Raw genomic sequence first — 25,797 nt, 5'->3', positions numbered from 1 at the left:
CTGTTGGAGGCAATGTTTCAAATCGCACAACCCTGGATTTATTAGGTGGCCTTAAGCAAGCCATTCATTTTCATCCTCAGCCCTGTCTCTGACAAGGAAAGTTTGGAAGGTGGCAACAAGGGAGGGGGCCTTTTTGGTGGTGCCCCCCCCCCAAGTGTGGAATGATCTCCCCACTGAGGCCCACCTAGTACCAATGCTGTCACTTTTCAGTGCCAGATTAAAACTGTCTTCTATTCCAAGGCATTTAATGGCATATGATAGGGCATTTATGCCAGCTGTTTTGAACAGTGCTAGTATTTTATTGAAATTGTTTTTAGTTGTTTAAATTGTTTTTAAATTCTGTATATTTAATTGTTTATGCTGTATTTTATCTTGTGAATTGTTATGAACCACCCAGAGAGCTTCAGCTATTGGGAGGTATAGAAATGAAATAATAACAGTAACAACAACAACAACATTGGCTGGAGCACCATTAACAGGAAATGTCAGACTCAGCCCTTAACAGGTTAAAACTGGGTCAGTTTAGATAGCATTGTCTGCACTATGGCAATCCTTCCAAAGCAAATGAGAACAAAAACAAGTCAGTGTGAGGAGTTGCTGTCAAATGCAGGGTGTAAGAACTAGTCCACTTGTTACTAGTGTATCAACAGAAAGAGCTGTACTACCAACCAGAGAAGCAGATGTACAGGGAAGAAAAAAGTGAGACCATCTGTGAAACTGTGTTTTAAAATCTGCTAAAAGATGCATTTGAAAGTGCAGTTGTGAAATAGTATTTATTGCAATACTGTTTTCTTGCAAGTTGCAAGTTATTGCAATAATATTTTCTTCTGTGTATCCTTGAAGGAGGCCTCGCCATGTGAATACATAAAACTCTTTCAGTTTACACTGAATGGCTTGGAAGAGAGTTTGAATAACCAAGTGGAAAATTCTGCTGATAGCAAAATTTTACACAGAGGATTAGGGAGGGCTGCAAGAAAGCACAGAACAACCCTAAAGAAAATAGTGAACCAGTCATCATAATGACAGGTGAAATTCAACCGAAGTGAGACCTTAAGATGCTGCACAGTGGATTGAAAGAGAAAATTTCTGAGATAAACTTCATGCTGAGTTTACACTCTGATAAGTTCCAAGTCAAGCGTCCACAGGCTTTCAAGCACAGCTATCCAGATGTAATTGTGAACACCTCAATGAAACCATCTGCTCATTACACAGGAGAGAGAGTGCGTGTATAGACAGATTGACTGATAAGACAGACACACAATTCAGAAAATATAGTGCTCGTAAATCACCATTTTACATCCTTCTTGCATGCTACCTACACTGTTTCTTGCATTCTCTTACCAAAAATAAAAGAACTAAAACACTAAAAACAGATGCTCCAAAGTTCATAGTGGTTCTGGCTCAGAAGATGAATTTGTCCAGCTCCTAATGCTCATCTCTGTCACAAAAATGAGTTCTTTAATTAACCCTTTGCTATTGACAAACCTCCTATTATCTTCCATTAACTATATGACCAGACCACCTGATCAAGTAGCCTTTTTGTTTGGTGAATTTCTTTTCTGTTCGGGTCTGTTCTCATATCAACATGTTGTTGTTGTTGTTGTTGTTCTTGTTGTTGTTATGTCTGTCCCCTATCCACTTTTCTTTTTTCTTTTGGTGTGTTTGTTGGGGAGGGGGGCAAACTAAATTTCCAAGTTTCTTTCCACAACAGTGGAAAAATAGGATAGGTATAGGACAGGTAAAACCAAATGACAATCCCTAGGGTAATAAGGCAATATACCTGCATGCAGCAGCAGCAGCATGTACACACCAACATTACAAGGCAGTAGAGAACTCTGGGAAAACAGATGAGCCTTCTCCCAAAGCTCACTGAAAAACACTGTAAAATACATAGTTGAAACAAGCTGAAGGGATTTGCTCTTTACTAAAACTTAACCCAGAGGATGGTAATGCAAGAGTTTGGGCTTGTTAAGGTGAGCAATTAAGGCATGGCTTTTTTTTGTTCAGTCGTTCAGTCGTGTCCGACTCTTCGTGACCCCATGGACCATAGCACGCCAGGCCTTCCTGTCCTGCGTTCTCTCCCGGAGCGTGCTCAAGTTCATATTCATTGCATCCGTGATGCTATCTAGCCATCTCATCCTCTGCCGTCCCCTTCTCCTTTTGCCTTCAGTCTTTCCCAGCATCAGGGTCTTTTCCAGGGAGTTTTCTCTTCGCATTAGGTGGCCAAAATATTGGAGCTTCAGCTTCAGTATCTGTCCTTCCAATGAGCAGTCACGGTTGATTTCCTTTAGGATGGACTGATTTGACCTCCTTGCAGTCCAGGGGACTCGTAAGAGTCTTCTCCAGCACCACAGTTCGAAAGCATCAATTCTTCGGCGCTCAGCCTTCCTTATAGTCCAGCTCTCACAGCCATACATTACTACTGGGAAAACCATAGCTTTGATTAGACGGACCTTTGTCGGCAAGGTGATGTCTCTGCTTCTTACTATGCTGTCTAGGTTTGCCATAGCTTTCCTCCCAAGGAGCAAGCGTCTTTTAATTTCATGGCTACAGTCACTGTCTGCGGTGATCTTGGAGCCCAAGAAAGTAAAATCTGTCACTGCTTCCATTTCTTCCCCTTCTATATGCCAGGAAGTGATGGGGCCAGATGCCATGATCTTAGTTTTTTTAATGTTGAGTTTCAAACCAGCTTTTGCACTCTCCTCTTTCACCCTCAACAAGAGGCTCTTGAGATCCTCTTCGCTTTCTGCCATTAGGGTGGTATCGTCTGCATATCGGAGGTTGTTGATAATTCTCCTGGCAATCTTAATTCCGACCTCTGATTCATCCAACCCGGCATTTCTCATGATGTACTCTGCATATAAGTTAAATAAGCAGGGTGACAATATGCAGCCTTGTCGTACTCCTTTCCCAATTTTGAACCAATCGGTTGTTCCATGTCTGGTTCTTACTGTTGCTTCTTGACCCTCGTACAGGTTTCTCAGGAGACAGGTAAGGTGGTCTGGTACTCCCATCACTTTAAGAATTTGCCACAGTTTGTTGTGATCCACACAATCAAAGGCTTTAGCGTAGTCAATGAAGCAGAAATAGACGTTTTTCTGGAATTCTCTTGCTTTCTCCATGATGCAGCGAATGTTGGCGATTTGATCTCTAGTTCCTCTGCCTCTTCTAAACCCAGCTTGTACTTCCGGTAGTTCTCGGTTCGCATACTGCTGAAGCCTAGCTTGTAGGATTTTGAGCATCACCTTGCTGGCATGTGAAATGAGCGCAATTGTGCGGTAGTTTGAACACTCTTTGGCGTTGCCCTTCTTTGGAATTGGAATGTAAACTGACCTTTTCCAGTCTTGTGGCCACTGTTGAGTGTTCCAGATTTGTTGGCATATTGAATGCAGCACTTTAACAGCATCATCTTTTAGGATTTTAAATAGCTCGGCTGGAATACTGTCATCTCCGCTAGCTTTGTTGTTACTAATGCTTCCTAAGGCCCACTTGACTTCACTCTCTAGGATGTCCGGCTCAAGTTCAGTGACCGCACTATCATGGCTATCAGGGACATTCAGATCTTTCCTGTACAGTTCTTCTGTGTATTCTTGCCACCTCTTCTTAATCTCATCTGCTTCTGTTAGGTCCCTGCCTTCTTTGTCCTTTATCATGCCCGTCTTTGCACAAAACGTTCCCTTGAGATCTCCAATTTTCTTGAAGAGATCTCTAGTCTTTCCCATTCTGTTGTTTTCCTCGATTTCTTTGCATTGTTCATTTAAGAAGGCCTTCTTGTCTCTCCTTGCTATTCTCTGGAACTCTGCATTCAGTTGGGTATATCTTCCCCTTTCTCCCTTGCTTTTCGCTTCCCTTCTTTCGTAAGCTACTTGTAAAGCCTCATCAGACAGCCACTTGGCTTTCTTGCATTTCTTTTTCTTTGGGACGGATTTCGTTGCTGCCTCCTGAACAATGTTACGGACCTCCGTCCATAGTTCCTCAGGCACTCTGTCTATCAGGTCTAATCCCTGAAATCTATTCCTCACCTCCACTGTATATTCATCAGGGATATGATTGAGGTCATACCTGAACGGTTTAGTGGTTTTCCCGACGTTCTGCAATTTAAGCCGAAATTTTGCAAGAAGCAGCTCATGATCTGAGCCACAGTCAGCTCCAGGTCTTGTTTTGACTGACTGTATGGAGCTTCTCCATCTTTGGCTGCAAAGGACATAATCAATCTGATTTCGATATTGACCATCTGGTGACGTCCATGTGTAGAGTCGCCTCTTGTGCTGTTGGAAAAGAGTGTTTGCTATGATCAGCATGTTCTCTTGGCAAAACTCTATTAGCTTTTGTCCTGCTTCATTTTGTACACCAAGGCCATGCCTGCCTGTTATCCCGGTGATTTCTTGACTTCCTACTTTAGCATTCCAATCCCCTATGATAAAGAGGACATCTTTTTTTGGTGTTAGTTCTAGAAGGTGTTGTAAGTCTTCATAGAACCGATCAACCTCAGCTTCTTCGGCCTCAGTGGTTGGGGCATAGACTTGAATTACTGTGATGTTGAATGGTTTGCCTTGGATTCGTACTGAGATCATTCTATCATTTTTAAGATTGTACCCCAGTACTGCTTTTCCCACCCTTTTGTTGACTATGAGTGCTACTCCATTTCTTCTAAGGGATTCTTGCCCACAATAGTAGATATGATGGTCACCTGAATTAAATTCGCCCATGCCTGTCCATTTGAGTTTGCTGATTCCCAAGATGTCGATGTTCAATCTTGCCATCTCATGTTTGACCACCTCCAGCTTACCTTGATTCATTGATCTTACATTCCAGGTTCCTAAACAATATTGTTCTTTACAGCATCGGATTTTCTTTTCACCGCCAGACACATCCACAGCTGAGTGTCCTTTCGGGTTTGGCCCAGCCGCTTCACTCTTTCTGGCGCTACTTGGAAATACCCTCTGCTCTTCCCCAGTAGCATATTGGACACCTTCCGACCTGAGGGGTCATCTTCCGGCGTCATCTCTTTTAGCCTTGTGATACGTTCCATGGGGTTTTCTTGGCAAGAATACTGGAGTGGGTTGCCATTTCCTTCTCCAGTGGACCACATTTTGTCAGAACTCTCTGCCATGACCTGTCCGTCTTGGGTGGCCCTGCACGGCATAGCTTATGGCTTCACTGAGTTACGCAAGCCCCTTCGCCACAAGGCAGTGATCCATGAAGGGGTAAGGCATGGTAGTCCAACCCAAATTTAGATGCCTGCACAATCTCACACACACACACAAGTGGGTTTCGATGGTGGCAGGCCCATCTCTTTAAACATGGGCCTGCCGATCACATATAATGGAGAAATGGAATTAATGCACAAAAGGGACCCATTGATGGGTAGTGTTGAATACTCTCCATGCAGTGCCTTTTTCCAACTGCTGTTCTCCCAAGTTCATTTCTGGTATCAAAGCCCAGTTGGGGGGGGGAGCCCCCCAAACCTCAGTCGACAGACTAGAAAAGCAGCCCACTCATCCTTTTTGTGCTTTAAAACTGTTATGTATATAGACACACAACAACATTTCCACATTATTGGGGAAGACCTGCATTTAAAAACCACAAACAGCACTTTCCTGCTTGTCCATAATGGCTTTCATGACACTGTCCCACCTCAGGAAAAATGCAGGGCCAGCTCAACTCCATAGGGCAGTGGCAGTGGCTATCTTTCTGTTCCTCTCACAAATTACATTATCTGAAGCCACTCTCCATCATTTCTTCCAAACAACCCACATCTGGATTCTTCTTTTTCATTTCATATTGGAAACAAACAAAACAATATATTATCAGAAGTGCCCCCTCAAATGAAGCAGAGTCTGGTTTGCTTTTTGAGAGGTGGTTTGTAAAATAAGAACAGGAAGATATTTTAAAAAGCCATAAGGGACTATATGGAAGAGGTCTCAGTTGGATGGAAACGTCTGTGGAATATGGTTGATGTTTGGTTGGTGTTTCATATTGAGGGGTCCTCTTCCTTCTTGCTTCATATTTTAAATCTAGATTGGCTGCCATATAACATATGAATTGATATTAGGGTGCAATCCTATGCATGTTTAGACAGAAAAAAATCCTTCAAGTCCCAGCATTCTCCAGCCAACGATGCTGGCTAGGGCATGCTGGGAGTTATAAGACTTTCTTCTGTCTAAACATGTGTAGGATTGCAACCTTAATGTCAGGGTGGGAACTGAGCCGATAGAACCCCAGAGCAGTTCTGATTCTGAGGAGGAACAGCAATCCATGGGAGAAGAGCGCGCTCATCTCTCACAGGCACAGCAGCTGGCAGAGATTCCTCCTGCCAGCATTCCTGAGATAGTGACCCTGGCAGTGAGACAGCGCTGGAGGAGGGCTTGCTGGACACTCGACGCCGACAGCGACGACAGCTGGAGGGCGTGGAAAGGAGGCGTAGCGCTCGCTTGGCGCACAAGCAATGGTCTCATCCCAAGGACCCAAGGGAAAGAGGGAGGAACTCTCTCTAGCCCTTAAGTTCAGGGTCTTCCCATAATTCTCCTTCAAACGGGGACCAACTGCCTAACCTGAAGCATAGGCTACTCTGCTGTTCCTTGCTTAGTCGCTGGTGAATAGCATCTGAAAGAGTCATTAAGTTATAAAAGGATTAAAGCCTTGAAAAGAATCCTTTTGTCTGTGTCTTAAGTTAGCTATTGGAGTAGACTGAAAGAGGCTGCCAGGGCGCTCCTGACACTTAATTAATAATCTAACAAGCCCAAACTGCTAAATTAGCTATGGCCTAGATTGCTACAGATCTGCGTTGCTCTAGATTGCAGGCTGCCAATCAAGAAGAAGAGTCTTTGGTCATGATGTGGTTTTTGGTGCAGAGAAGTCACCCATTAGGAATGCATTGGCCAAGACCACTAATCTAATTTGCAATCCTGAATGTAAACCAAATCAGAACCCACACAGAAGTCAAGCACATTAAGCTACTGAGCCACCAACTCCCTTGGTTGTATTCAGTTATGATAATCGACAACAACAAATCACCTTTACTAAAGGACGGTTATGAGTGGTGTTCCTTGTTGGCTGAGGTCCAACACTTTTACAAGCCTATGCAGTTTTAATAGCTGACAGCATACGTGCAGGAAAGCAGACAACTGGAAGGCATTAAAAGCACTAATGTCTTCATCAAAACAGCAGCAGAAGCTAAGTAAATCACTCAGAGCATCAATTGTTGGTTCACTTAAAATGTATCCAATGTGCTCACTGGGTCATTTGAGCGGCATGATATATTAATGCTCCTAGTAGAAATAATCAAGTTCTCACTATCTCTTTTTAGAACACACATGATAAAAGTGCTAACTGTTGGGCGAGGGGAGCTCTTATGCAATCAGAAACAACATTTTACATCATATCACAAACAAAACTGGAAGATATCAATGCAGAGTAGTGGCTAAGAGCCTGAACTACATATCAGGAAGCTGATAGTTCGAATCCTGCCTCTAGCATTAAGTCACTGGATTACTTCAGGCAAGCCACTCTGTCCATCTGCAATATGGAAATGCTAATAGCGACCTATAGTGCCTGGCCTTTATAAGAACTGCAATGCTATAATTATGTGAAATGCTTTGAACAAAAGCACGGAATAAATGTTAATTATAATTATAATTAAATTAAATTAAATTAAATTATAAACACCATGCAATAAAATGCAATATAACAAACTGGCTTATATTGCATTTTATTGATGCAACTGGGCAGTCTCCAAGTATGATGTATCAAAGTCAAGAGCTGTATGTGTATAAATAATGGAATTAAGAGAGATTATACAAAATTTAGGGTTGCAAAGAAGGGATGGAGGGAGCAAAAGTAATGGTTGCATACAAGCCAGAGGAAGGGGCTGGTAGGCAGAGTCTATGCTCCCCAAATCGTTAGGATAGAAGGATTTGGGGAGGATTATTGGGAAAATTATAAAACTATGGCCAAAATTAAAACCAAAAATTAAATATCCAGCACTCAGTTTGCAAAATCTAGACCAAGTTACTACAAGTTTGGAGTCTTTAACACAGATTTCACCATCTTGGATTTGCAAGTACATGCTAAGAACACCAAGCATGTCCAATAGCAATACAAGATGGCAGCACCCACTGCTAGGGGTGGTAAGGAAAATCAGGATTTAAGGAGGCAAAGCCCTTGCAGTCACAGCAGCAGAAAAGACTCATGGGACTAAGAGAAAAATAATGCAACACTGGGGGCGGGGGAGGATATAAGCAAAGCTAACAGCAAAGCACATCCTTACTAGAGAGCCCCACTGAACAAGGTGGGTACTTGCTTCTGAATAAACATGCACATAATTGCAACATAAGGCATCTGTTTTCCAGCTTCTATATACAATCAAGCAGAGGTCTTGTGCCACCCATTTGTCATTTCTGTATCCCTAGTTTACACCGAGGTTGTTGGTATCAGCTGCCATGTACGCTACTGTTGTCTATGGCAGATTTTTGCTTCACTTCAAAAGAAATATGTATTTAAAATAATTGTATCCCACTCTTCAGTCAAAGGGGCCCCCAAAGCAGCTAACAGGAAAAGAATAACACAATCATAAGACAAGCAACAAAACTACAACAGATATAAAACCAAAATGGAGAACCTAAAACCCAAATCAAGTAACATACAACCCAAATGCCTTCTGAAAAATAGCCATATCTTCACAGGTCACCAAGAACAGAACCAGTGTGACGTAGTGGTTAGACGGCTGGACTGGGGCTAGGGCAACCCAGATTCAAATCCCCACTCAGCCATAAAGCTCATTGGGTGATCTTGGGCCAGTCATCATCTCTCAACCTAACTTACCTCATAGAATTGTTGTGAACATACGGTGCACATCACCTTGAGCTCTTTGGAAGAAAGGCTGGATGTAAATGTAACAAACAAATGCACAAATAAATAAAATGGACCCAGAAAGACCCCTCCTCCTAGGCATTCCACAGGACAGGAAGAATGAATGAACAGGCCCCATCTCCAGTGCCCACCTGCTGAACTTCAGATGGTGGGGAAACACAGAGCTGGGCCTCTGAAGTTGAGCTGAGGGCATGGGGCAGGCATGTACAGGTGGAGGTTCTTCACAAATCCTGATCCCAAGATAATTTCTTTTTGTGACTGAGAAATTGGCTTGCAGCTAGCAAACAGTAAACACAGCAGTCACATCTTAGTATATCTGCCACTCTGTGATAAATTTATGCTTATACCTATAGGTGTACAAGAGACTCTCTATTGATGACTACTTAATATTTTAAAGTTTAGTTATAATTATCTAGATGAACAGCTACAGCTTTTTAGACAGGTAAAATGTGTCCTGTATAAATCTTCCATATGTATATGCAAGTGACTGGAGAACATGTAATAACTGCAGTCTCCCTAAGGTGCAGAGCAGCTCCTATCAGTATTTATTTGAACACATTCTACCGTGTTATATTTAATTTGTACATCACTGAGTCCATCAGAAATCAAAGAAATAGCATGAGAATTCGATTGTTATACGTTAATTACTTTTTGGACAGCAAAACAAAGATACAAAACAGCATAGTTCCAGTAGGCATCACAACTGTTTTATATTTCTTTGAAAGGATTCTGTAGTACATAAATTCTTTGTGCTGTTGTGTTAAAAAGAGAAAGGAATCAAATTCTTGAAGTCAAATTTAATAAACTAGGCAACCTGATCCAAATACCACATAATAAATTAGTTAGAAGCCACTAGGAAAAAAGCCAACAACCCCATCTCCCTTAGTAATACATTTTAGTTTACCAAGACAATGATAGCAAAATCAGCCACAATTATGTTAAATATTTATTGCTAAATCCATTAATATTTTCCCTAGATACTAGAGCATGAAGACACAATCTTCAGAAGAAAGTGAAGCATGAAAGCATGGCTTAGAGCTCCCTCTGCCTTTCCTTGGGAGAATTTAATTTTTGCCCTATAGATATCAGCTCCAAGGTTTCTTAAGCGTGTGTTTTAGAAATGACTGTGCACATGGAAGTAGCTACTTTAACAAGCAATACGAAATCTCTGCTGGATTATTAAACATTTAATTCCTATCGGTCAGTCAGGAAAATTCCTGTGTGTGATACAGAACTACTCACAGTGCCATTTCGAACTGCTCAAGCCACTTTTTCTTCAAATCTTTTGTTTTGCAGTAGAGTTCTAGCCCATTTTGTCCTTGTATGTGGATGAGGTAGAAGCCATAAGACCACTGTTTAAAGGATAAGACAATTCAAAAGTTATCTATTAAGAATTCACATACAGCAGGACTGAAAATGTTTGGAGACCACACATTGCTAATTTCCAGGTCACCGATGAAAAAGAAGAAAAAAAAGAGAAGAAAACGGAGAAGGAGAAGAAGAATTTACATAATGCTTTAGAGTGTTCAAAGAGCTTCATATACATTTTAGTGCCATTATAAACACGAACAAGCAGTAAAATTCACAATTTTACCACTTCAAACTTCTAGTGAGAATAGGTCATTTTTTAATGCTCTCCCACATAAATATTCCCCTGTCAAAAGTGAAGGAACACATCAAGGAGCTAACTGTTTTTCCTTCATGTGCTAGTTTACTACATAGCACATAAATAAATATGGAGAGGAATGCAACTTCTTAAATACAGTAAAGATCTAAGAATATCAGTGTTCTCAAAGTGGAATGTCTTGTGGATGAAGCTGCCTCCTATACTTTTACCTTTTTATTCTCTTTGTCTGTGGTGGGGTTATTGGTTATTTTGTATTCCTGAAGATCAATTATATCCTTCATTTCATAATTATCACCTCGTCGTTTGCATACAATTAAAGCCAAGTCAAATAGGAAGATGTGCCTGTGTAAAAAGAAAATATAACCACATTCAAGAATTTGGACTTGCAAGGCAAAATGCTATCTGAGAAAGCTTTGTATGGAACACATCTGAATTAAATTAAATTTCCAAAAATGTTAAAATTTCAAATCAGCTGTTGAATTTGGAATGTTGCCTCAGCATTTGAAATTTGGTTTGTGAATTGCAATTTCACCCCAATTCTATGAATGTTTACCCAAAAGTAAGTTCCACTGAGCTCAATGGGGATATACTTTTGAGGATTTCTGCTTCAGGCTGTCACACCAATGTCAGTTGCCATTCAAATATCACATACAGTCAAAGATTAAGCGCTATCCCAACATGTCATTAGCCCAGCAGGTGACACTCTAGAGAGAGGGAGTGGTCACAGCTCCAATCTGATAATTCCTGAAGAAACCTAGCCTGGACGTAGAAGATAGCCTCTGGCCTATAATTGTTGACAATGTTCCCTTCCTGGGCAAGGTACTTGAGAGAGTGGTGGCTGGCCAACTCCAGTCATTCTTGGATAAAACTGTTCATCTATATCCATTTCAATTGGCTCCGGGCCTGGTTTTGGGCCAGCAACTGCCTTTGTCACCCTGTAGGATGACCTTTGCTGGAAGAGGAACAGGTGAAGTGTAACAGGGGATCCCTCAGCATCTTTCAGTTCCATAAACCATGGGATCCTTCTGGATAGGCTCTCTGAACTGGGTGTGAGAAGCACCTCTTGGCAGTGGTCCCATTCCTATTTGGAGGACCCATTTCAGGAGGTGGTGCTGGTGCTTGACAGTTGCATTTCAGGGTCCTGTAGGGATCTATTCTTTCCTCCATGATATTTAACATCGACATGAAACTGCTGGGAGAAGTCATCCAGGGAATTCGACTAAGATGTCATCAGTATGTGGATGACACATAACTCTCTCTCTTTCCCAGAAGATACAGGTGAGACGGTGGAAGCCCTGAATTGGGACTTGGGCACAGTAATAGCCTGGATAAGGGTGAACAAACTGAAACTCAATCCAGATGAAATGGAGGTACTGTTCATGGGTGGTTTGTCCACATAAGTGAATTGTATTCAACCTTTTCAGGAGGGGCTTCCTCTATCTATCTATCTATCTATCTATCTATTTATTTATTTTATTGCATTTATATCCCGCATTTTTTCCTCTTGCAAGGAACCCAAGGTGGCTTACATCATCCTCCGCCTCTCTATTTTATCCTCACAACAACAACCCTGTGAGGTAGGTTGGGCTGAGAGTGTGTGACTGGCCCAAAGTCACCCAGTGAGCTTCTATGGTCGAGTGGGGACTAGAACCCCGATCTCCCAGCTCCCAGTCCAATACTCTTGCCACTACACCACACTGGCTCTCTACCTCTGTCAGGAATTAATCTGAGCATGTGGAGATGTCTAGCAGCTCGGATTCAGAACAGGACCAGCCAGAACAGAGCACCCTCCCTAGTGAGCTCAGATATGGCAAGGCCTTCTTCCCAAGACCTCAACACACAAATAGCTCAGCCTGAATGCCCCCCGTTTCCCCCACCACAAGAACCCAGGTTATGGGGGGGGAGCAAGGGGCGTGACTTGAGGGATGCTAGGATCTGTCGCAGAGCGAAGCAGGAAAAGTTAGAGGCGGAGCTCAGACACTCCACTAAGCTGGCCACTCATAAAAGCCTACGTAGGACGGAGCCACCCTAAGGGAGGGGCATCCCTGCGAAGCTAGTCTGGCCAAGAAGTTCTTGCCCAGACTGCTGGCAACTTCTCTGACCTCCACTTCGACCCCTCTACTGATATTCATAGATGTGTGGATTAGCTGTTTCATTGCAGTCTGAGAGTTTCCTAGAATCTGCATTTGTAAAGAAGCTAGTCTTTAACTAATAAAGTATTGAGCTTGAAGCCTTGTTTCCTGGAGTGTGTTGGTTGCCAGGGGGGAGGACAAAGCAACATGACAATCCCCAAAGGATCAAATTCACAATTTAGGGGTACTTTTGGATCCAACATCGACACTAGAAGCTCCCGTGACACTCAGTAGTGGCTATGGAATAGCCCCCAAAGCGAAGTTCACCCAACACCCTCTTTATGGTCTTTTCAGAATTAAGTAAAGACATTTTAATTTATTTAGGCCTTTTAAAGAAACATGTGTTTTAAATAGATCTTTTGCTTTCATTGTTCCTAATCTGAGCCACTAATTGTTTTGTCTCCATTCAAAGAAAAGTTTTATGCTGTACTTTTGTTTTCTGGTTTTTATTGTATATATTTTTAATATTGTATTTGTTTCACTTTGTGTTCTACAGGCCACCCAGAGAATATCTGTTGATAGTCATATAAACTTCATAAATAAAGTCTTGTGGAATATCAGCTAGCAGATACAGTCAAAATGGTTAAATATGAAGTACTGAAATTAAATATTGCAACCCAATAGTTAAGTCAAATTTGTGAATACTCAACGAATATTTATATCCAGTAGGAATGGTATATCCTAATTTTGAAAAGAAATGCAGTTGGGTTCTTCTCACCTATCTTGCCTTGCCCGTTTGTCCACGGTTGTTATCCTTATTTCGCCATCACCCTGTGGTCTTCCATACAGTAAAAGTGACTGGTTCTGAAAACATAGGAATTGCATTCATTGCTTAACAGGTGGCTAACCTAGCAGTACCTATTCTTTGGAGGAAATTTTGGAGGAAGTTGTGGCATTCAACGTCCTGAAAAACCATTCGGCTACTGCGTTGGTTACAAGCTTGAAGGCATATGTCAACAAAAAATATAGGATTTACAGTACGTTCACACTGCTTCAAGCCACCTTCACAAAGGAACCATCAGACAAGCTTACAAGCTCATCAGACATGTACCTCTGTGCTCAGTACCTCATGTACTACCGCTGCTGTCTCCTCCTGCTCAATACACATCTCCACCTGTGAAAAGCTAACAAAGAAATCAGGTGCATAAGCTTTCTCCAGCTAGAAGAGGAAGAGGCCACAATAGAAAGAGGAGTGGTGGACAACACAGTAGAGCATGGAAAGAAACAAGACTGACAGCCTGTTACACCAGCCAGACCGTTCAGTTGCATTCTGAGCCCTCCACAACAGAGGAATGTGCCGTGAACCCTGTTTTTATGTTATGTTTGTCTCCAGCCTACATGAGCCTTTATGAATACCACTCTATCAGGGAGTTAAGTATTGTGGTGTATAAGCCTCCCAGGAGTCTAAAGCCTTTAAATCACAGAACGTGCTATTCATGAACTTCTGTGGGGTCGTTCACTTTTTGACTTGCAGCCAAACAAAAATACTATCATATGAAATAAATTTTAGCCCGTAAAGCTACTTCAGAGATTCATTTAGAGCTGTGTAGTAATAATTAAAACATTAAAAAAGCAATCCAGCTGTCAGGATCAGCCAAGATTTGAACAGGGAATTTAAACAATTTAGAGGTGTACAAAATTATGCATGGGCTGGAGAATGTGGAGAGGGAGACATTTTTCTCCCTCTCTCAAAATACTACAACCCGGGGTCATCCCATGAAGCTGATCACTGGGAGATTCAGGACAGATAAAAAAGAAGGACTTATTCACACAGTTAAACTATGGAATTCGCTACCACAGGATGTTGTGATGGCCACCAATTTGGATGGCTTTAAAAGTGGGTTAGGCAAATTCCTGGAGGAAAAGGCTATCAATGGCTGCTAGTCTTGATGACTATGTGCTACCTCCAGTACTGGAGGGAGTGAGCCTATGTACACCAGTTGTTGGGGAGCATGGGCAGGAGGGTGCTGTTGCACTCAGGGTTCCTGGTTGAGAACTGGTTGGCCACTGTGTGAACAGAACACTGGACTAGCTGGACCTGATGAGTATTTCCTGGCTTGGTGAGTATTTTAGGTGAGCCACTCCAGATTGCAGAGTAGTAGATGTAAAAAGTGAACTGCCTATTTCTGCTACTTTCACCATAGCTTTCCATCACTCCACAAGCATGGAAGCAGTTCACTTGTGCCTCCTGACCTGCCCAAGCTATAATAAATACTTCCAAGTCAAGCCTGGGCAACAATCAAACTCTTGCCTTCCCTGTGTGGCTGACTAACACTGATCTAGGTATTTCTGTCCATCAGACTCCCTGTTCTTCTTCTAACCTTCCTGCCAGCCTGCTTCCCCTCTCAGACTTCTAATTACCCTATTTACCTGCCTGTTGCTTCCCTGAATATATGTTCCAGCCGCCTTTGCGACATCTTGGCTCAGCCTCTGGCTTGCAATCGATTCTGCCTCTGAAGTGGCTTACCTGTGGATCACATTTAGCTCTCCATGTGCTACACTGCTTACAGGCTCAGTGCTATCACCAGACCTGCAGTAAGTAGATCTTAGTTTTGCCCAAACTCCTCCTTTTAAGAAGGAAGCAAGACACAGAAAAGCACAGATAAACAATATACAAAGGTCAAAAGGTAGCAGAAGACAATGACATACCAAATTCTCTATTGATGACTGAAATTGTTTAATTTCACGGAGAGTTTCATTATCTCGTTTCACTTCATTTACATACTGTGCCAAGTCCTAAACCACAGAAAGGAGAAGGAAATGTAAGGGGCAACAACCATGGGCTAAATTTTTTTACATTTGGTTAGGAAAATTGACAATTGGGAGCCATTCCCCATATTACAGTAGAAGCAGTAACATGTTGAAGTTCTAGCATGTACAGACATACTCTGTGAGATGGCTATACATATTTTCCCCCACTATGTCTACACCAAAGAAATATGCATCAAGCCAATTGTGTTTCCTTGACTAACATTCCTGTGGTGGAGGGGGGCAAAAACAATGAGTAGCCTGCTCACACATTGTGAGGAAGAAGAGAGAACAAACTAAGCCTTTAATGTAGACCTATTTCTATCATAGAGTGTGAAGCATCCATCAGGAGCCTCACTGAATGCTTAAAATGGTTAATAACTACACAGGGTTCAGAACTAAGAGCTGTAGGATGAACAAAATCAAATAGCAATAGCCTATAAGCTCTCTTTAGAAAACTGACAATCAAATATGCAAGTTTTTCTAAAAGGTAAAGAGCTTCCTGTAACAACATAAACATAATAGAATATACACATTTTCTGAAATGTCTGTTTCTTTCAGAGAACCTTCAATAAAAGGAACCATAAAGATCCATGATCTTCTGCTCCACATAAGAAAGCTGTATACTGACTGTTGGATATAAGCACCCCAAATCCACACACTATTTAAAAATATTATCATCTGATCTGCACAAAAATAAAGTGGGAACATAATGCACAAACTAGTCCTTATCTCATATTTATATCGTCCATTTAGTGAATGCATGGAAGGTAATGTATCCTGACTGTTGGCTCCACCCCTGACGTCTGCACACGTAATTGGGAACATTGGTGCAATCAGGGTTCTTGGCTGTGTGTGTACACATGCAGAGTTCATTCTCACCTTCCACTGAACACACAGAAATCAGGGCAGGGTCAGCTGATGCATGGAGGCTGTGGGCTAAGCCAGCAGATGCAATCCTGCTCCTCCTCCATGCTTTCACTCAACACATGCTATAACGCTGAGAAGAGGGCTAGAGATGCAGGGTTAGAGCCAACATTGCACCAGTGGGAGTCCGCTAATGCAATGGGGCTTTCTCCCTCTCTCCTCCCCGCTGTAACCCTCCACACCCTCCCCACTGTAACCTTCCACATCCGGAGCCTTCCAGAGCAGAGTTCGAGGGTGCAAAGGAGGCTGCGGGTGGGGAGGGGGAATCACCCCTTCTGGTTCCACTGATGGAACTGCTTCCATCTGTGGAATTTCAGCACTAGATCCAACCTGCACAGCCAAGCACGCCATGCACATCAGTAATTTAGATCTGCATTATACTTTGTGCTTTTGACACAATCTGAAATTAGGCAAAATTGCAACTAATCTGCATGTGATGTGAAACAAAGTTCAAAATCTTTTCAGTTCAAAAGGAACCGATGAAAATATTTTGATCAACATTAAATAATAAACAATTATTTGTCCCTGAATTGTAAAAATCACATATGTATGTGTATATGCTTTTGCATATATTTGGCATGTATATTTTGGCATGTATATTTTGCATATATTTGGCATGTATTGTGCCAGCGCACAGCAAAAAGGAAAATAAAGGGATACGTTTTGAACTTCTTTAGCTTATTAATTCTTTCTAGAAAATACCCTTACAAGTTTACACTAGAGAGGGTTTACTCAAACAATCCATTAGTCATACTTACCTTCATTGCATCAAGTGCCAGTTTTAGATTTGCCTTCTCAGCTATGTCACTGGTGTGTTTTACCAGTTCCTGTATAACAGAATCATAGTTATTTCTTATGATAGCTATCTGCCCATCTAGACAGCATATACTTTTTTCACTCAAATGAAGAATTACTGAGTATATCAGCATTTATAAACAGGATTATTTTGCCTTAGGAAGAAAATGATGGGCTAAACCCATTATCTGCGGAAACCTGGAATATAGCAGATGCACTATATCCCATGTTGCTGTATTCAAGACACGGATTACATTTCCACTATTCACGTCTGTCTCAAGAATGTTGGTCCTGTAACTCACCAGTACCAAGTCTAAGGATCTCAAAAAACAGCCTTCTAGTCAATTTTGAGACTAAAAGGTTTCAGTTTTTACCCTTGGTGTGTCAGCTTTTGTACTTCCAAATGACAAAGTTTTATGGAATCAGTTCTTATTTCAGAACATGGGTTACGTTTCATGGCAATCTGTCACAACTCAACATTAATATCATCTAATTATTTCTGTGATGTACATTTATTTAGATGCATATACTCTCCCCTATACTCAGTGTAGGTAGGCCACAATTATACATAACTTAAATTACTTTGTGTCCCCAAACCACACAATTTAAATTCCCAAACCCCCCCAAACTGCCCCACATACATACATACACACACAAACCTTCACCCCTTCATTCTTCTTGTTTAACTTCTGCAATAACAGCAATCCCACTAAACACACAGCCCAAACTTTCCCCTAGCACATCCTCCATGACCAAACTATTACATGTTCAGAAAGTCCACTTCTCCCATTACAGAGCTACATATATAAATATTATTTGTTATGGCTTACAGCTAAACAATAAAATGATTACTACTAATGTATAGATTGCCTTTCAGGAATGCTTTCATTCTCAAGCCATCGGGGGAAAGGGTAGGATTTTAGACAGGAGTTTCTCCCTAAGATTTTCCATCCTAACTTTGAGCCATAACTAGGAATGCCTACATATACATCAAGTAGTGCTGTGTAGTCCTTTAAAGGGCACTGGGAAAAACATCTGGAAGGGGGAATTATATTTTTTAAATTATTTATATCCCACCTTTTTTTCTCTTGCAAGAAACCCAGGACAGCTTACATAGTCCTCCTCTCCATTTCACCCTCACAATAACCCTGCGAGGGAGATTACGCTGAGAGTCCATTATTGGCCCAAAATCATCCAGTGAGCTTCATGGCTGAGTGGGGACTATATCCCATATCTCCTGAGTCCCAGTCCAATATTCTAACCACTATACCATACCAGCTCCAGGCCTAGATTAGCTAAATTCAGTTCCCACTGAAGTCAATTCAACTTAAGTTATGACTAACTTGACTTACTCATTTCAGTAGGACCAAGTTTCAACCAACCTATGCTACAATCCTATACATACTTTCCTGGCAGTAAGCCCCACTGAAAACAATGGAATGTATTTCTCATTAGATGTGTATAGGATATTCATCTGGATCAACCCATTGTTTCAATTAGGTATTGGGAGCTGCAAAATCACCTTCTCTCAAGGCTTTTGCATAGTTTTCTAACTGAAGGTGTAACCTGAACAGCATTTAAGGGCTGATGGCTACTAACCACTGGACACACCATATTCAGCTGAAGGAGGTGGGGAGCTAAATGAAACACTTTGGAATATAGCCAGCATAGAGGACTAACACCTGAGTTTTTGCAGTTGGCTGGCAAACGGAAGTCTCAGGACGGTTCCAAGGATATGCCTTTGCTTTTGGGAAGCTGATGCTGCTCTGAAGACTAGCACTGGACTTCTCTCTCTTTACTGTGTATATTTGTAAATAAACAGGTATTACAAATGCAGCACACATTTCCAGCACTCTCTCCCCACGCAGATACTGGCCCAGTAAAAGCTACCTCTGAAATTGCTCACTAGTTGGGAAAATAAGGTGCACAAAACTATATTTAAATCAAAAGACAGCATTTTAAAACAAAAGTTTTATATAGTATAAGATTTATTTCAAATTCTCCCCACGGAACTTTATTGAAATCACAATACTGGAAATGGCAACCTCCCTTCGTTCATATGCATTTCAGAGAACATGATATACAGAATGGAACAGAACACCGCAGAGGCAAAATACAGGTTCTTGCACAGGTAGAAGCTCTTTTTAAAATGACATTTTATAAGCATCAGCAATGCTGACAGTCTAATGGAGTAATATATTTCTTTGCAACCGAACTAATGAGTCTCCCAGCACAGCTATCAAATGATATTTATAAGATTCTCTAGCCTCATTATAGGACTAACTGCACAGAAGCCACGAGCTCTGTGGGTTATAATGGGAAGCATTCAAAATAAATATGGCTTTATTATAATCCAGCACGGAAAGGAAATAGCCTAGAAAGTGGCTGCTTCTTGTCCAGCATCGACTACGTATAGCACAGCCATGCATTAAAAGCATCATCTAGCTTTGGCTTGGTATCAATATATGAATGTTTTAGATTTATGTGAGAAAGCCCAGGCCAGGGACCTCACGCCATCAGCTCCTGGTGATCAATGGGACCATCAATGCCCTGAGAAGACTGTTGTGGCAGCCCCTTCCCTGCCTTCCCTGGAGCTTCTGTGGGAAGGCAGAGGAGGAGCCTGGGCCAGGGAGCTTGTGCCATCTGCTCCTGGGAGAACTATATTCTGCTGTTTGGGTTTGGGCGGAAAACATTTGTTTGTTTCAGTATTTTAAAACTGTAAACTGCTTTGTGTGCCTTAGCCAAAAGGCAGTACAGAAATGTATTTATACACACACACACACACACATATTGTGCGTGTGTGTGTGTGTGTATAGACACACACGCACACACACACATTAAACCCTCAGGTATTGTGTGGGGAATATTTCCAGATGACCACCCTTTCCTGTGGCAGGTAATGCTGCTTATTCTTAGGGCTTTACTGATAACCAAACGTGAGATTCAGAGCTTGTCTAGACATTACATCATGGGAATCAAGGTCCCTGGGGCAAGCTTCCCGCCCTCTTCCAGGTGTGCCATACAACTCTCTGTATGAGCAGGAGCCATCAGGAGTCAGGGCCAGGATGCCATGAGTTTTTCTGCCCCACCAATGAATGCCACTGACATGGCGCGTGGGTGGAAAAACTCATAATTCATTAGCAAAGACTTGCTCAGTGTGTCGTACTAAACGATACTATGTCTAGTAGAAGTGAGGGAGTTAGCACTGATCCTGAGAGACAGACAAGTAGGATGGCTTGCAGCAGCAGCAGCAAGAGTCATGCATTCAACCAGAGAAGCTGAGCGTACAGCCTCTGAAACAAAAACAAAAAAGCGCCCGGGGTGGGGGGTAAAAAAGGGAACGCGGTTTAAATTTGGCAAGGCATTCAAAAAGTTGTAGGTGAAGGATTTACGATGCAAGATTCTGTGACACTAACACCACTGCAATGCTTACAGCAAAACAGTGGAGCTTGCTAGGCAAGAATTACAGTAACGCCCCCCCCCACACACACACACACACACACACATCACAGATATGCTCTCTATAGTTATAATAAAATTATACATTCTAAAAGTGAAGTACCTGAAGCAATAGATGGTATTTCAAGACTCGCTGCATCGGAACCACAAGAAGATCCCGCAGAGTAAACTTTCCATTATTAGCTCTTTTGGAACATTCCTAATTAAACAGGAACAAGAGAGGCCTCAATATGACTTTGGTATAATCAATACCGCAAAATAACATGTTTAATTTTCATAAGTAGTCGAGTCGGTTACCCAAACTGCTAGGAAACTCAGTCTTGGTCTACTCCAGGGGTGGGCAACAGGTGGTCCCCACTCCCACCAATGAAGCTCCCAGTGTCCCCTGTTGCCCCATCACCCCATTTTTATTTTTTAAAGGAGAAAAAGTCATGATTAGTTACCAAAATGCAGCAGCAAACCACTGTGGAGCCTTAGACTGGACAAATGTAGCTTGTTCCACCCGCCCTTTTTTTTTTACTCTTTTCTTTTGCAGTGTGGGGACACCAGCATGGGGAGTGTGGCCTGCATCATGTCCAGAGGGGGAACTGGCCCCCAGACTGCCCAAAGTTGCTCACATAATGTCTACACATTATGCAGAGCAAGGTGGGAATGCAATGGTAAAATTCTGATGTGGCAGAATGGACAGTACATCTTCAGACAGCAGGTGAGGAATGCAGTCTGAATGCTGGTGAGGAATGCAGGGTGGGGTGGGGTTATAAAAATCCTCCTTCTAGTGGAAAGCTATGATAGTAAGGAGTGGGCTGAGCGACAACCTTTTTCCCTGATCTGTTTGTTTATATGAAAGGAGAGTGATGGTATGTGTTTTTTAATGACAGAGCTTTCAATATGTCACCCCCCACCTCCACTCTACCACCACAGGATTCTACCACCACATTCTGCATAATGTGTAGACTAGGCCTAATGCCCAATTTAATTTGTAGAAATAACCCATTAGACACAAATTGGAATAGAGTTTCTATTATAAGATTTGAGATTAAGGTAAGTTTTTTAAAACAAACTTTGCACTAATACCTCCAGTTTCAACTTAACATCTTCTTTTGTCTTGGAGATGCTATCTAAAGATGATATGGCCGTCTCTACCTGACTGCAGTACTGCCCATAAATAACCAATCTAGATCGAGAGAAGAGGAAAGAGAGAAAGCAATTAGTCTCCTTGGTTACTTAAAACAGTTTTCTAAAGACTTTGTATCATACCCCAAAATCTTCAGTTTACACAAGGCCTGGCCTTCCTGGACATAGGGGAAATTGTCCTGTTCCCAAGTCCTGGAAGCCCAAGCCTTGGCTGCTCCCAACTGCATTCCATCAGCGTTGTACTATCCCCTGACAAACATGCAGCTCAGTCTTTGCAGGTATTGACTGCAATCAAAATTATATCCAAAAATCCCCATCCACTCAAAAGCACACGCTGTGATTCAACACCAACTTTTTAAAAAAAATTAGGCTGAAAATACAGCTGCAGAAAAATTAGGCTGAAAATATAGCTGCATCTATTCTGCTTTTTTTTAAGCAGAATAGATGTTATTAGTATTTGTTACATTATTATTTATTAATTTTATTTATTAAATTTATTAACTGCCCATCTGGCTGGTCACCCAGCCACTCTGGGCGATGTACAACATACAATAAAACAGTTTAAAACAATAAAATTCTACAATAAAAACATTTTGTAAAATACCCTAACCCACCCCAAATGCCTGCCTGAACAACCACGTTTTTAATGCATGGCAGAAGCTCATTAAAGAGGGGGTATGACGGAGTTCCCTAGGGAGGGAGTTCCACAGAGTGGGAGCCACCACAGAAAAGGCCACCACATTACTGGACAGACTTCAAAGGATGTGATGAATAATACTCAGCAGTGCAGGATTAGCACTAGATTAGTTATATTGAATCTCTCTTTTTTTGTACTGCAACAGCTGCCTTCTGTGTCCATTTACCAGCCTGTCATGTTTATATTATGTCAGCATTTAAATAACATGTCCGTTGAAAAATGAACCAACACCAATAGCCATGAAAATCAGACAGGCTTATTTAAACAGATTTTCCTAATGTATACGAAAGAGAGCACAGTAAATTAAAACTATCTTGCACACTAGCTTGTACTTACTCATAACATTTTTCTAACTTTAACCACAACAGTAATTTCCCTGGATTTTGCCATCTTTAGATCTCAGTCGCACTACAGGTATAGATCCAGTTGTACGGGAACATAAACAAGAACTGAACTATATACAAAAACAAGTTGTACAACCCTCTTGAGATTGTAGCTTTTCTGGATGCAGGTGAGATAGAACTACATGACTGCACATTCATGATTGCATCAAAAACTCCCTGTCTATGCAAAGCTGACCTGTCTATCCCAACTTTTGCCCACACATGTTAACTTTTTTGTGCGTGCAGTTTCTGGGGCAGCCTTTGAAACGTGCATTAATATCCCCAATTGCATTTTGACATGGCACAGTCCTTAATGGTTTGTGTTTCAAGCTATTTCTGAATATACTGGTTATCTCTGAAAGATCAATTCAGAAAACAAAAGTGAGCAATCTAATCAGGATAGGTGGCCACCTCTGAACTCAGATGCAACCGCCCATCCAATTCACGGCAAGAGAAGGACAGAGGGGATCCTCTCCTCCATGCTCCAGCTGCCCTGCATTCGTGGCTAGATTTGGGCTGTCTAGCTGTGGACATTGGAGCGTGGGGTGGGGAGGCCGGACAACGCATAGGAAGCATCGTACTGGCACTTCCACATTCCCCACCCCTACCTGCCCCAAGGAACACCCCCGTTTGCCCCACTCCATGCTGCTCTTACGAGCAAGAGCCCAGGGACAATCTGCACCACCTACGAAGCAGCGGGGGCGGGGAGGCGGTTCTCCAGGAACCGATGGCTATCTAGCCATTGTCTAGTGGCCATAGTATTGCGCTGTAAAAGATTCTTGACAGTGCGAGTGTCAAACTCTCCCATATGGTTTCCCCCCCTTGGGATTCATACGAGGACGTGAAATGGATAGCGAAAAGGCTTAATGATATTAGGCTGCCCTCAGCCTACTCCTCCAATGCTTCTGGAAACTTGGTATGACGTGAAGCTACTGAACATTAATGTGGAAGAGTGGATACCTTGGCACAGAAAGCCGTACAAGCATTATCGGGGGAAGGCGGGCGGGCGGGACTTGACAGGAACTAACAGGATTGTGCATCAGTCACTGATTCTTGGTTACATATGGTCAGAAGAAGAAGATGACAAATCCACATTGTCAATATAGATCATATCTGGGAGGGGTGTGACCCATTGGTCAATATAAGTCTTACTGTACCTTGGCATAAAACAGGGTGATGTGGTTTGTGCAAAACAGGACTGATGGCTGTTAAAAGAAAACAGTCACGAAACAGAGCAGGGGGATGGCAGCAGCACATTCTACAGAATTACTTTCTATGAAATTCAATTTAGTTCTCAACACAAAGCATTTTGCCAGCTATATGTGAATGCTACTCATGCTAGTCTTAGCTCATAATAAGAATTCAATAGTGTTTTTCTAAAAGCACACTACATCAAATAGAGTACTTCCAATGGATAAAGGAATATTAACAGCTCATGTCCAAGTTATTGGCAGTGTGTATTTTTTAAACAAAAATGAGTTATTACCTTTCCTTGTAGCTAATAAAAATTTGATACAGGTTCTGGTCACTTTTGTTTACAATGGACTCATGGATATCCTGGGTTAAACTTCTATGAATTTTCACCAAATCCTGAAACAAAAATACAGCATATATAGGATTTACTCCCAGGTAAGCATGTATAGGACTTATCCCAGATAAGTGTGTACAGGACTGCAGCGTTAGTCATAAAGTAAAATCATTTGCCAACTCATTCACAATATAAACCATTACACGGCCAAAGACACTGCCAGAAATGAGGGATTATTATTGCATTATATCTTTTGATCTTATAATTAAAAAGCTATAATGCATCTTATAAGTGCTTTTAATTGCATTATACCTTTTGATCTTAAAGCCAGCATGATAATGTTACCCTGAGTGCAGGTAATTATATATTGGTCCAATAAATTACATTTAAAAAAATGTAAGTACCTTCCCCTATTAAAATATATGTAGTGAACCATTTTAAGTCAAGCAAATGTGTTAGGCCTGGTGCTTACGTTATGTACCTGGGATTAAGGGTGCAGCCCATGGGAATTTCTCTCCCCACTCCAATGCATTAATTTCCAGGTCCATCGTTACATATTGTTCATTCCAATTACACTGAACACGTTAAAACATGTAAACTCTATTTCTGATTAATGCCAGGTTCTTAAACAGGATTTAGGAGTGTCCCCATTTTCAAAAGGAAAGATCCAGATATGGGATTCAGGTGTATTTGCATGTGCAACAAGGGAAAGGCAGAAGAATAAAGCATTGGATCATCCAGCCACTGTGGTCTCTTAAGCACCAGATAGCATTACATCTGCTCCAGGCCTTAGAGATAAAATTATTAACGATATTTTATTTTGCACATTACATTGGATAGCTTAATAGTATTGTACTGGAAAGCTAACTGCAATCTTAATGTGTTCCTCAAGAAACAGAAGGTGCTGAGACAAGCAGAGTGGGAAAGCAATAAACATTACTACTTGCAATATGTATATTACATAATTTTTTTCAGGTGTCAGAAATATACAGTTGCATGTTCACAAACCTATGTGGGGTTGAAATAAAGCAATAGTAGGTATGTACAGGAGGCTTATGTGCAGTAACCCCATAAACCTCAAGAATTTATGGTCAAGGGTGCTTCCAGATGAGGCTTTTATTGTGAAATCGCCCTCCTTCTTTTGTGGAATTTTACGGAGGGTCCAGATGATGATGTCTTCAGTTTGTAACCCTCCTGTGTTTTCCCAAAGGTCGTTCCATCTTTTCTCTTACCAGAAAAAAAAAAAAACATTAAGGAGGATAAGATGGAATAGGTGGACGATGCCTTTTGATTGTTAGTGCTAGGAGCCATCAGCCTGAAAGAACCCCATGTGCTCTCATGGCCAGAGACATCCTTCGGAAGATACCACAGGTGCCACTTCTCACCAAGCCTCTAATAATAGCTGTACCCTTCAGGGGCACTCAAGAGTTGCCCTGAATTGTCTTGGTTCTAATTATGCACCCCAGCTGCCACTATTTCTTCAAATATATTCACCT

At 41.7% G+C, this 25,797-nt stretch overlaps 1 protein-coding gene across 3 annotated transcripts in view; it reads right to left on the bottom strand.

The window, feature by feature from the left end:
* The window catches only part of VAV3 (vav guanine nucleotide exchange factor 3), a 247,485-nt gene that overhangs the window by 111,842 nt on the left and 109,846 nt on the right, over window positions 1-25,797 (bottom strand). For all 3 annotated transcript variants that reach the window (XM_084851612.1, XM_084851614.1, XM_084851611.1), the window contains exons 8-15: window positions 24,260-24,363; window positions 21,634-21,733; window positions 20,663-20,758; window positions 17,064-17,132; window positions 15,280-15,366; window positions 13,349-13,434; window positions 10,708-10,840; window positions 10,114-10,223 (exon numbers count right to left, since the gene is read on the bottom strand). In XM_084851612.1, the coding sequence (XP_084707738.1) occupies window positions 10,114-10,223; window positions 10,708-10,840; window positions 13,349-13,434; window positions 15,280-15,366; window positions 17,064-17,132; window positions 20,663-20,758; window positions 21,634-21,733; window positions 24,260-24,363 (785 nt within the window). The remainder of the gene's footprint in view (window positions 1-10,113; window positions 10,224-10,707; window positions 10,841-13,348; window positions 13,435-15,279; window positions 15,367-17,063; window positions 17,133-20,662; window positions 20,759-21,633; window positions 21,734-24,259; window positions 24,364-25,797) is intronic.

This window comes from Heloderma suspectum, chromosome 4, assembly GCF_057233095.1.
Source record: "Heloderma suspectum isolate Gila_16-S chromosome 4, 16-S_ref, whole genome shotgun sequence".
Classification (NCBI taxonomy): domain Eukaryota; kingdom Metazoa; phylum Chordata; class Lepidosauria; order Squamata; family Helodermatidae; genus Heloderma; species Heloderma suspectum.
This window is presented reverse-complemented; position numbering and strand designations above follow the sequence as displayed.